This window comes from Conger conger, chromosome 15, assembly GCF_963514075.1.
Source record: "Conger conger chromosome 15, fConCon1.1, whole genome shotgun sequence".
NCBI lineage: Eukaryota > Metazoa > Chordata > Actinopteri > Anguilliformes > Congridae > Conger > Conger conger.
Window position 1 is genome coordinate 14125239 of NC_083774.1, and position 12971 is coordinate 14138209.

General features: G+C 42.2%; 1 protein-coding gene across 2 annotated transcripts; it reads left to right on the forward strand.

Annotated features, from left to right (window-relative positions):
• The first annotated feature begins 2855 nt into the window (after positions 1-2855).
• Positions 2856-10902, forward strand: parp16 (poly (ADP-ribose) polymerase family, member 16). 2 transcript variants are annotated; one of them, XM_061222145.1, is made up of 7 exons: positions 2856-2949; positions 4834-5030; positions 5484-5621; positions 7638-7844; positions 8225-8396; positions 8546-8690; positions 9016-10764. In XM_061222145.1, the coding sequence occupies exons 2-7, from the start codon at positions 4842-4844 to the stop codon at positions 9149-9151; spliced, it is 987 nt and encodes a 328-aa protein (XP_061078129.1). In that variant the 5' UTR covers positions 2856-2949; positions 4834-4841; the 3' UTR covers positions 9152-10764. The 2 variants fall into 2 exon arrangements, with proteins under 2 accessions (XP_061078129.1, XP_061078130.1); XM_061222146.1 differs by lacking the exon at positions 5484-5621 and having other exon boundaries at positions 9016-10902.
• Positions 10903-12971: the final 2069 nt, after the last annotated feature.

Consider the following 12971-nt stretch of genomic DNA (forward strand, 5'->3'; position numbering starts at 1 on the left):
AGGAGAACGGGGGGTTTATATTCAGATAATTATGCATGGGTACATAAGCGCACGCAGCACACTGAATGTTTAAATAAATATTTAATGTCTTCCTAAATCTCTAAAATAATGCAGTCACACAATTATAAGGTTGTTAGTCCAAAAGGGAAAAAAAAAAAATTATAGGAAATAAGCCTTAATTAGGTAATTAGGCAAAGTGGGGATATGTCACAGAGTCCAAAATTGAGAGCTTATTGCTCATTATCCTTTGATCATATCTCTTTACTTATCAGGAAATTAATATTAATATCTGTCTGGATTTTTAACTATTAATTTTCCAGTCCAAATATATTCATTATTATTGCCTATCAGTGTTTCCAGATATTAGCATTAAAATATAATGTAGTTACATTATGTTAGCAATATGCACAGATCATATGTGCATGTTTTGTACACAAGGATTGGAACAAGCAATAAAGCCATTAAAACAAAGATACAACTCAAAGTAGAAATTGTTGAATCATATTGCAGTACACGGTTTCCCTCTGTTGTGACTGGAAACGTCTGACTGCTGGATCTAGGCTCTCATACATTGGAACTGGCTCTCAGTCCACTGATATAATCAACAACAAGGAGTCCTTCCCAATACTGCTCCACAGTGACCTCTTGTGACTGATCTGCACAAATATCTATCCATTCTGACTGGTAAGGTAAAGCTTATAACTGCAAAGATGCAGTCTGTTAAAAGACCCAACACAACAACCTTTTTTCTTGCATTACAGTGTTCAATAGGATTCATTTATTTACAAGAAAAAGTTGTTTTCATGTACGTGTGTCATTTTTTAATATGAGTGCTAAAGCCTTGTATATATGTATTGTGTGTTCTGGTTATTCCTTTCAAGTCTGATTGTGTTCTGATTGCCAGCCCACCACAGTTATGCTATTGATTTCTTTAGTATCTCTTTCAGGAATCTAATACTCAATACAATTGGCCTAATATAATTTCTAGATCATAATGCACAATATAAGTGTTGAAAAAAACAGTGTGATATTGATTCCTCAGGGCTTTTAATTTAACGGAAAATAGAGTAATTGGTAAGTCATAAAATGAATTTTACATTGCCATTATGGTTTCAGGACTTAATATGGCATTGTATGTCTCCTAGGGTCAGGAATTCTGCAAGAGCCATACACACCACTCTTAAACTCATACTTATTTAATGTAGGTGGAAAATTCTGTCTCAGGTTTCATTATAGAATATCACATAAATTCTTCATTCGGTTAAGATCTGGTGGCCAACAAAGCTGTGATCTATGGCTAATGCCTCTCAAACTTATGGGCGAGTACTGAGGCACTGTCATTTTGAAAGACCATTCACTCTGCTGGAACGAAGGGTTTAAACATAGCATCAGACACTAAGTACTGACTGACATTGACCTTGCCTTTGAACTGTGTGAGTGCACAGACATGGCTCTCACTTTCTGGCTGCTCTAGGTATGTTTCCAGACTGGGGGCAGGGAGGGGAGGGGAGGGGAGGGGAATGGTGGTGATTGGGTTTTGGGGACCAATATGTTAGTGTTATAACATAATCTAAAATATAATTCAAAATTAACACACTATTTGTTGATTTTATTAATCAGCAAATAACTTAAAGCCATTGTGGAAATTAATACAAATCAGAACAATAATATTCCAAATACATTTTGACTGACAAAAATGTACTACTGAACTGCAGTCATGGTGCCACCTATTCTGAAGTCTTCAATCTAGTTTTGAAACAAGATATAATACTGCCCTCTTGTGGAAAATAATTATGGTGCAGAGGTCGTTTAAGGTTGCTATTGAAAATGAGATTCAGTCCGTGAACACATCCCTTTAATGTCTCTTGCACACAGCACTGCAGTGCCTTCAGATAGTGTCAGCAATCCTGGTATCCCAAGTGAGCATTATGGAAGATATACCTTTGCCTGACAAAGATAAGACTGGGGAGAAGCGTAATGACAAAGAAACAAAAAAAATCCATCTTTTCAGGGCAAACAGACTGAACAAGATATTTTCTGAAACACTATTTGTATGCGTGTGTGGATGTGTGTGTGCGTGCTTGTGTGTGTTTGTGTGTGCATGGCGATACTCAAAGAGAGAAAATTGGGTAGCTTGTGGCAGCTTGTAGCAGAAGATAGTCAGTGAGCACTTTATTAGGTATTTATTAGACTTTTTTTTTTTTTTTACTTCTGTAGACTATCCATGCGTTGTGTGTTCAGAGATGCTCTTCTGCATACCACTGTTGTAATGTGTGGTTATTTGTGTTACTGTCACCTTCCTATCAGCTTCAACCAGTCTGGCCCTTGGAATGATTGTTGGTGCCATACAAGGTGGTTTGAGTATCTCAAAAACCGCTCCTCGGAAAAAAAAAATCTCCTCGGATTTTCACGCAAGTCTCTATATTTTTCAGACAATGGTGCGAGAGAGAAAAAAACATCCAGTGAGCAGCAGTTCTGCGGTCAGAAACGGTTTGTTAATGAAAGAGGTCAGAGGAGAATGGGCAGACTGGTCAAAGCTAACAGGTGACAGTAACGCAAATAACAACGCAAACATGGTATGCAGAAGATCATTGGCTACAGCAGCAGAAGTGCTCATTGAGTATATAAATGTTGTATTTCAGTTTTTAAGAAGCACGGGGTTGATCAGTATGATCTAGCGGTCTTCGTTTTTTTGTTTGTTTGTTTGTTTATAATTTGAGGAAATAGAATCCTGATCCGCACGCATTGCCTTTCCAGTTGGTAGCGGTAATACTCCCAAACATTGGTTGACAAGAAAGATAGGTGGTATGCCGCCGTATGTCGCTAGATGGCAGTGATGTTTGTTCCTGTGAGACAGAAATTCGTTCAGGCATTTCCGTAGACAGCAGTGGGTCTTCCAGTTTCGGATAAACCCACAGAAGTGCATAAACTATACAGTGTGTGCTTGAGGTGAGTGAGACAAGTCAGCAGTTAATGTTTAGGTTCTGAATGCTGCCTGAGCTCAATTGTGATAGAAAATGTGTTATGTGTGTACCAACCTTTTTTAATAGCCTTAAAATGCAATACCATTCAGAAAAGTGACACTTTTTGTTCTTGCACCAGCTGTTTTGCTAACTGTAGCAAGCGATGGTAGCCTCTGCAGCTATCGGGAACGCCAATGTTTACTTTAAAACATACACGGCAATTTGGTCAACACGCGGTAATGGCTGGTTGTACAAAAATATAAATAGCTAGCCTATGTTCGCATGGCGAGGTTCGAAATATGTATATTTAACTAGCAGATTTCCTAATGTTAGTGGAAATTGTTCAGTTGTTTTAGTCGGCCTCCTGTTTTGTAGTTCAGTAGTTTGGGGGAGCGACGTGTGGCGAATTTGCGAGTGGAAAAGAGCTTGCTAAAAAAGCAAGCAATCATTACTTAGCTGGCTACTTTGGTTAATCTTCACAACGTTAACCTAACCAATTGCACTGCATTCCCCCGAATAGCTTGCTCCGCTGTTAGCTGGTTAGCTACTTGGTTAACCGCAAGTTGAAGAGCTAGCCTTGCTAGTTAATGATACTGGGATTGGCCAAGACTATTGGCCGTCTGCAGGAATTTTTTTCTCGTGATGTTAACATGACAGTGGAGTTAGTTAACATAAACAAATGGGGATATCGCAGTTTTCAAGTGCGGTTCGTGTAGTTAATGAGAACGTTGTTAGAGAACCAAACGGTTTTAACTCGCCGTGAGAGCAAAACGGCTGCTTAGCTTGTAGCAAGTTGGGTACCAGGTCTCTGGTTTTTAGCAGCTGTTGCACCTTCACAGTGTTGGGTAGATTATTTAGGAATATAATCTGGTACTGATGGTTTATTTGGTTCACTATTTGTGTATCGTAATCTTAATCTTATAGCCTAACAAAAATACAAAATGGTTTGAGGAACATATTCCATTGACTATTGTTTTATTATCAGCAAAAGCAAGCATATATTGTATCACATTTTTGGTTTGCGAGCATGGAATAATGAAATTTGTAATAGATTTTTCTCTCTGTACCTCCTTGAAAGTGAAATCATTTTAATAGGACCAATTGTCAAATCTTTCCCACACATTGTGGCTAAAACTCTCAAATCTCTCCCTTCTCCCAAAACAGCTCATAGCCTAATTGACTGTGGAAGTGACAGCTATTTTGCAATTTATGGATGTACCGAACGGGGCTCATTTCTAAATTTTGCATTTTTCTGAACATATATCTGTTCAATTTATTTCGGGTCATAATAAACAAATAACCTTTTGGGCGTTTGACAGTAGGCCAAAAATGGCCAAATCAGACTCAAATACATATGGTGAAATTGGCAAAGCAACACGGTTTTCACACACCGTGTGGTCAGCGAAAATCAAAGTCGCCGCTTGAATTGGCTGTCGCCATTTATATGTGACGGAATCTTTTCACTTCCATTCAACAGCGAAATTTGCCCTGGTCTTGACTGACGGAAAGTTCTTGTAGGCTTTTTAGCAACAACCGTCGAATTCTGATATAATTTGCAATTGTTTGTTTGTGCTCCTCGTTTGCACACTTATGCACCTTAATACACCGAAAACCTGTTATAACTCCTGGCTGTGTTTTATGCATATCAGTAAACAACAGCTAGATGTTTCGAGTATGGGTCATACTCGGGTACACAGTGCTATTGGTAAATCATTTACCCTTTTTAGTCAGACAGGTTTCAGGCCGTTTAAAAAAATTTTTGTAACCAATCTGTTCCTTGTTTATTTTACTGTTATTTTGTTATTTTATCGGTTCCCCACGCGCTAGCCCTGCGTGTAGCTAATGGCGTGCGCGCCCGTCTGTGTCGTAGTGCTGGGAATGCAGCCCCCGCTCCCGCCTGCCGCAGCCCGAGAGCTCGTGCGGTTGCACCTGCACGGAGACCCGGTGGCGGCAGACCTCCGCTGCAGCCTGTTCGTGGCCGCTGCCCTGAGCTACAAGCGGGACTCCGTGCTCCGACCCTTCCCGCCGCGCTATGTCAGCGGGGACAGCAAAGACTTCGATGCCCTGGTGAGTAAATGGTAAACGGTTGGCATTTTATATAGCGCCTTTATCCAAAGTGCTGTACAATTGATGCTTCTCATTCACCCATTCATACACGCACTCACACCAACGGTGATTGGCTACCTTGCAAGGCACTAACCAGCCCGTCAGGAGCATTTAGGGGTTGGGTGTCTTGTCCAGGGACACTTCGACACAGCCTGGGCTGGGGATTGAACCGGCAACCCTCCCATTGCCAGAAACTGCTCTTGCCGCCTGAGCCAATGTCACCCCAAAAATGTACCACAAAACAGAAATTATGTTCGTCGCTATCCATCATCTATGCACAAGCGCTAACACGCACTCCAAACACATACGTATTACGTATACCCTACTCACACATACATGCACGCACACGTGTTTGCGGTGAACAGTTTGCGCTACGTCGGAGCAACCTGACTGCCTGTCTCGCCTCTCCTCCAGCTGGCTGACGCGAGCTCCTTGCCTGGGGTGAGGGCGCTGGTGCGCCAGGGCCCTGGAGAGGGGGAGCAGCACCTGGCTCTGATGCACTGGGTCCTCTCCTCCAGGAACTTCGCTGTGAAGACGCTGCAGAAGGAGGAGGTGGGGGCTAGGAGCTTTCACATTACATTAGGCAGACGCCCTTATCCAGAGTGACGTACAGTTGATGAGACTAAGCAGGAGACAATCCTCCCCTGGAGCAATGCAGGGTTAAGGGCCTTGCTCAAGGGCCCAACGGCTGTGCGGATCTTATTGTGGCTACACCACAATTTCGAACCTCCGACCTTGCGGTTCCCAGTCATATACAGTGGGAGCAATAATTATTTGATCCCTTGCTGATTTTGTAGGTTTGCCCACTTACAAATAATGGAACTGTAGAATTTTAATCATAGGTACATTTTAACATTGAGAGACATAATATCACAAAATAATCCACAATAACAACATCATATGAATTTTATGAATTTAATATCATATTTTCACATGAAATAGGTATTTGATCCATAGAACAATAGGACTTAATACTTGGTGGAGAAACCTTTGTTGGCAAGCACAGAGGTCAGATGTTTGTTGTAGTTTTTCACCAGGTTTGCACAGATCTTGGGAGGGATTTTGGTCCACTCCTCTTTGCAGATCCTCTCCAAATCCTTAAGGTTCCGAGGCTGTCGCTTGGCAACTGGAAGCTTCAGCTCCCTCCACAGATTCTTGATGGGATTTAGGTCTGGAGACTGGCTAGGCCACTCCAGGACCTTAATATGCTTCTTTTTGAGCCACTCCTTTGTTGCCTTGGCTGTATGTTTTGGATCATCGTCATGTTGGAAGACCCATCCACGACCCATTTTCAGTGCTCCCACTGAGGGAAGGAGGTTGTCGCCCAAAATCCTGGTACATGGCCCCATTCATCCTCCCCTCGATACGGTGAAGTCGTCCTGTCCCCTCAGCTGAGAAACACCCCCAAAGCATAAGGTTTCCACCTCCATGCTTCACAATGGGGATGGTGTTCTTGGGGTTGTACTCAGTATTTCTCTTCCTCCAAACACGGCGAGTCGAGCTGATGCCAAATAGCTCTATTTTGGTCTCATCTGACCACATCGCCTTCTCCCAAGCCTCCTCTGGATCATCCAGGTATTCTTTGGCAAACTTCAGACGGCCCTGTACATATGCCTTCTTCAGCAGAGGAACCTTGCGCGCGCAGCAGGATTTTAATCCTTCACGGTGTAGTGTGTTACTGATGGTTCTCTTCGTGACTGTGGTCCCAACTGCCTTCAGGTCATTAACGAGCTCCTCCTGTGTAGTACTGGGCTGATCCCTGACCTTCTCATGATCATTGATATCCCACGAGGCGAGATCTTGCGTGGAGCCCCAGACCGAGGGAGATTGGCCGTGACTTTGTGTTTCTTCCATTTTCTAATAATTGCTCCAACAGTTGTTAACTTCTCACCAAGCTCCTTGCTTATTTTCTTGTAGCCCATCCCAGCCTTGTGCAGGTCTACAATTTTGTCCCTGATGTCCTTAGACAGCTCCTTTGTCTTGGCCATGGAGGAAACGTTGGAATCTGATTGATTGTGTGGACAGGTGTCTTTTATACAGCTACATAATGATGTAACGTGTTGACACAGGTGTTTTGGGTAATGAGTTGAGATTAGGAGTGCTTCTTAATGGAAAACTAACTGGTCTGTGGGAGCCAGAATTATTGCTGATTGGTAGGGGATCAAATACTTATTTCATGCAAAAATACGATAAAATTTATATGATGTTGTTATTGTGTGTTATTTTGTGATACTCTCTCTCAATGTTAAAATGTACCTACGATTAAAATTCTACACAGTTCCATTTTTTGTGGGCAAACCTACAAAATCAGCAAGGGATCAAATAATTATTGCTCCCACTGTACCTTAACCACTACACTACAGGCCATGTTTTCAATTATCAGTTGGTTACATCAATTACATCAGCGATGTAATGTTCAGTTAAGATCACATATTTTTGGTCTTACACCTTAAAGTGTACTCCTGACTTGTATTTCAGCTGCATATAGGCAAGAGATCAGGCAGTCGTATGTGCTCTGTGTTCTTCTCCCCAACGGTTCCCTCTCCTCTCTGTGCCCCGCCGGATCAGTTCACTCGGATTCGGGAGCTGACGGAGTGCGAGGGGGCCTCGCCTCCTGTGCCGGACTTCCTGTTTGAGCTGGAGTACTGCGAGCAGATGAACGCCCGCTTCGAGAAGACCCGAGGGGAGCGGGACCTCCTCTACGCTTTCCACGGCAGCCGGCTGGAGAACTTCCACTCCATCATTCACAACGGTTTACACTGTCACCTGAACAAGGCCAGTGGTCTCCTCGTAACCAGGATAATCTCCCTGCTGTTCTGTTTTGCTTGGAAACTTTACTACTGCTTGCCCTGGCTCGGTTGCTAACAGTAGCTGTAGTATTTAAAATGTATTTATGTATTTTTATGTCCTTATATTAAGCTATAGCTATTTTAATTCTGAATTAACATGTTACTGCTGTGTAGTGAATCCTATATATTAAAAAAATGGTTTTTATTCACATTCGGGCACAAGTGACAGGAGTTCACGCGTTTGCAAGGTTCAATGGTCATGAACAAACAAGACTTTTTCTGCCCAGTGTGCAGGTGACAGACAAAAGGCTGTGGCCAACATCGGCAGTCAATTATTTTATTAATTTATAGTTATTTTATTCGCAGACTTCGTTATTTGGCGAAGGCACTTACCTGACTAGCGACCTCAGCATGGCTGTCCTCTACAGTCCCCATGGCAATGGCTGGCGGGAGAGCCTTCTGGGACCGTTGCTAAGCTGCATCGCCGTGTGTGAGGTCATCGACCACCCGGACGTGAAGTGTCAAGTGAAGAGAAAAGGTAACATTGAGCAGAACGTCGATTAAGACGCACGCCCGCCCCCAAATCGATCCATCCTGGAGATAATACACCCATATTAACAGTCCTAATATCATGGCTGTTACTGGGGGTAATACATGTATTTTGTTGGTGTTTGAACCTCGTTTCAGACTCTGAGGGCATTGACCGTCACAGGGCGAGGGCGCGGAACAGCGAAGGGGGTGAGGTACCGCAGAAATACTTTGTGGTCACCAACAATCAGCTCCTCCGTGTCAAGTATCTGCTGGTCTACTCCCGAAAGCAGCACCGCACCAGGTGAGATGCGTACGGAACTGTAGGTGCTCAAACTTAGTAAAGAAGTGATCCTTGTTGTTGCGAAACCTAAGACAGGCACCTCTGTGGGGATCATGGTAGATGGTCAATCAATCATTCAAATAAGGTGCTCTATGAACTTCTGAAAGACCTTTTCTTGTAATGTTAATGTGTTTACCCCGCGAGGGTCCATCTCCACACAAGGTTTACATTTGTCTCCAGTGTAATGATGTTTCTGGTCGAGGTGAGTGTGGATTGAGAGCACCAGTAGATATTAAAGTGTGTGTGAGTGGATTGAATGTTTGTTGGTTTTTTTGCCGGGTTCCAGGCATACTCAAGGGACGTCCTGGCTGGTCCGAAACCACTTTGCCATCATGATGAGCCTGTACCTGCTGCTGCTCATCCTTATCGGTGCCTTCAACTCCACCACCTTCCAGTCCTTCTGGCATAGACTGTTCCGGTGAGAGGAGACCAGGGCACGCGTCTCTCTCCATCCCTGCCCGAAGTGCCTTCTCTAATGCTCAGCAGGACAATCACACAGGAGACGTGTGGCTTCTTCCCTTAGCAGGAGAGGAAGGAAGTTTCCCCACACCTTATTTCCTTCATTTGTCTCTTTTTTTTAATTGCAATATTTCATATTTTTGTACATGTATCAATTGTTGGTATTGGCTGCTCAACCAGCTTGCTCTGTTTATGCTTCAAGCCCCACGCTTGGTAAGGAGTGGAAATCTAGCTAAATTATAAACAAAGACGTATATCAGTCCCATATCAGTGGATAGCCTGGTCTCATTTCTTTGGCCTAGCTCGGTTCAGAAAACCATGTCGATAAATGTCAGACAGAAAGATTGTAAGTTTATTGGCAGTATGCAATAAGATGTCATTATGCTTGTCCTTCCAAGGTCCTACCCAAGGGCTCACTGCATCCTGTCTCTAAATCTTCTTTACATTCCAATCCTCATTCTTGAACGTAGGCCTATTCTTAGAAAAAAAACTCAAATCTATCCACAACCATCCCTGGTTATGTTCTGCAGTCACACTACATTGCTGTGGCCTTATTCCTTTGAAATGATAGTATATGCAAATAAGTATTCTGCAAGGACATGTTCTTACTCTATCTGCTAATGTGTGATTTCATGCTTACATACGGTATGTAGCTGCACAAATGCAAGGCTAATCTAATGTAAAATGTGACCAGCGCATCCATGCTGCTGAGTCATAATTGCCACTAGTGATGCCTGGGTGTGATATAATGTTTTAAATCTTTGCCCCTGATCCTTGATGTGTGAAGACACACTGTTCTTGTGGAACTTTTGTGTCAGAGACAAAGAGACATCATGTACTTAAGACTTCAGCTGTCGGGAAGGGCAATGAGACACCACCACATTCAGCACTGTAAACACCCCCCCACCCCCTCAAACGACCACAAAAAATTGGCCAAGGTTGCTGAAATGTAATGTATTCAGTCATGCCTTGTGTATAGAAACATTTAGTGTATCCTTTTACTTGCACTCTACCTCCAGATGACACCTGCAGATGTCTCCTCTCACAATTTGAAATGTTGTGAGTTTGGACCAAGACAACCAATAAGTACTTCCTGCCCACTGTCTCCAGGTCTTCTAAACAGAGGGGTCTCTGGACTTTCTTCAACATATAAGTATGGATGAAAGCTTAGGTTTTTAAATATAATTATATATATAATTTTAATTCTATTTTGTCTAATATAGTGTGATATCTAATATAAAATGGGGGATCAGAATATGTATAATTTGGCATCTAGGACTTCTCTGTGTTTTTTTGTTTTGTTTTTTGTTCTATGCAAATACAGGTCCTGTATCTGCTATTGCTTACCTAAAAACAGTAAATCATTGGTTAGCCATTTTATTTTTTTCTTGTGCTGGTTTAAAGACGTCACGAGTTTGCAGCTGTTTGGGCCATTCAGTCTAATCACAAAGTTTTGTTATCATTCCCTAATTTAAGGCAATATTTTCTTTATCCGTGCACTGTATTATTTTGTTCCTGGCAAACTAGCTGTAAAAAATGGGATGATAATTCAGTAAAAGTACTTGTGTATATTCTTGGACTATTCTGTTAATGTGTAAAGTTGTGTGTTAATGAATCTTTTCAGGAAGACTTTTACATTACATGGATGGATGGATGGATTTAGCAGATGTTCATGGTGTTATTTTCAATATAATTATACAATTTACAATGAGAACTTTCGAGTGCATTCACCTGATTTTTACAAGTAATACTGTCCAACAACACCAGTGAGTCTATGTAAATATGTTTCCTGAATACATTTTCTGCAATTCATGAATTTGTATGAAGCACACAAACAACTATATCATCTAGAAAATATAAAGCGTGCAGTAGTACGGCCTCTCTTGCCCTTGCTGAACGGAGGTTTCACTGTGACGAGTCGTTTAAGAGTCTTCTGCACGTTCCAGTCCTCACTTGAATAAAACCTGTTGAGTCTGGGATTCAGTTTAATTCCACTTAAATAATCTTGCGTCCTGTTCCTACATGGGTATCCATTACTAATTATACTACAGAAACCCTCAGCGTAGTGCTTATGTATGCACTTGCACACAAAAGATGTCTGTAGTTTGAGCTGTTCTTTTCCATTTCTCAATAATAACCGGCGACAGTGATGTTTTGGTGTGTAATATAGCCGTGGCCTCGCTCATGGCCTTGGTTAAGACATGCTGCTTGCCAATGCTCTTTTCCCGTCTCAAGAGGAATAGTTAACAGGTTGATTTGTTGGGTGAATGGTGCTCTTAATTTAGCACAGGGACATCTGGTGATTTAAGTGAAGCTGTGCTGTTGAGATGCTTTATCTAGGGGTGACATTGCAATTGCTGCACAGCATTCCCACAGTCTTAAACTGCGCAAAATTCAGAACCCATAGGGAGAAAGGTACAATTACATTTAGAAATGGCTCCAGCACAAACTTATGTAAACTTCATATCTGTGGTGAAATTGACCTTGTATTTGGGTAGTGTAGTCCTCCAAATCAAATTAGAGGACCACTGTCCCCTACAGACAGGCTGTTAAGCTTTACTGATGGTATCGCTTATTTTCTCTGCTGCGGCTTCTATGATGTAGCCACCAGCTGTCTGCTTCCTGCTCAAAACGTTCAGAAATTTAGTTGGGGTTTGCATTACGCAAAGAACTGACCCAAGTGTGTGGTATCTGTGAGATGGGTTTATGGCCCTGACACCTTTAAGATCCGCTCTTATCAGATTGCCGTTATCGGTAAAGAATAACAAGGATGATATATGGGGTGGATTACAAAGGCGGCTTTGGTTTATAGTGAGGTTACGCATTCGCTTGTGTTCACTGCTCGGTAACGGAACGCACTGCTTTCTTTCCCTCCAGAGTTCACTGAAAAATCACGGCCCAAAATTACACAATCAAGGTCATTTGCTTTGCGTGGATCAGGTCCTTCTGAAAAGATTGAGTATCGTTGTACAGTCAGGAAGAAAGTCTTCTTACCATGGCAACTTCACAGGGATTAGCCACAAATATTAGATGGTGGAGCAGCCTGAGCTCAGGGAAATGCACCCTGTTTAATGTACAGGGGAGACTGACATTTTGACTTCCTCGGGGTCAAAAACCGATACGTGTCCATGTTATCCCATGGTGACCTCTCATGAGAATTGTGATGTACACTCAGTGCACACTTTAATAGGTATTTATTTCACTTATTGGTCTTCTGCTGTTGGAACCAATTTACTTAAGAGTTTTGACGTGTTATGTGTTCAGAGAGGCTCTTCTGCATACCACTGTTGTAATGTGTGGTTATTTGCATTAATGTCACTTTCCTGTCAGATTTGACCTGGCCCTCTCTGAACTCTCTCATTAACAAGGCGTTTCTGCCTGCAGAACTGCTGCTCACCGGATGTTTTTTCCTCTACAAACTCTAGAGACCTTTGTGCATGCAAATCCCAGGAGATCAGCAGTTTTTGAGATATTCAAACCACTCTGTCTGGCACCAACAGTCCTTCCATGGTCAGTGTCGCATAGATCATATTTTTTCACCCTTACTGACATTTGTTCTGAAAAACAGCTGAACCTCTTAACCATGTCTGCATGCTTTTATGCATTTAGTTGATGCAAAATGATTGGCTGATTAAATATTTGCAAATAAAGTGCTCAGTGAGTGTAGTTTTGATTAAATGGAGTTTAATCAAAGTTTGATAAATGGCTTGGCTGCGTGAATGCACAGTTACAGGACTTCTGTTAGTATACCCAATTAGATTTGATATTAAGAAGATGCTAAAC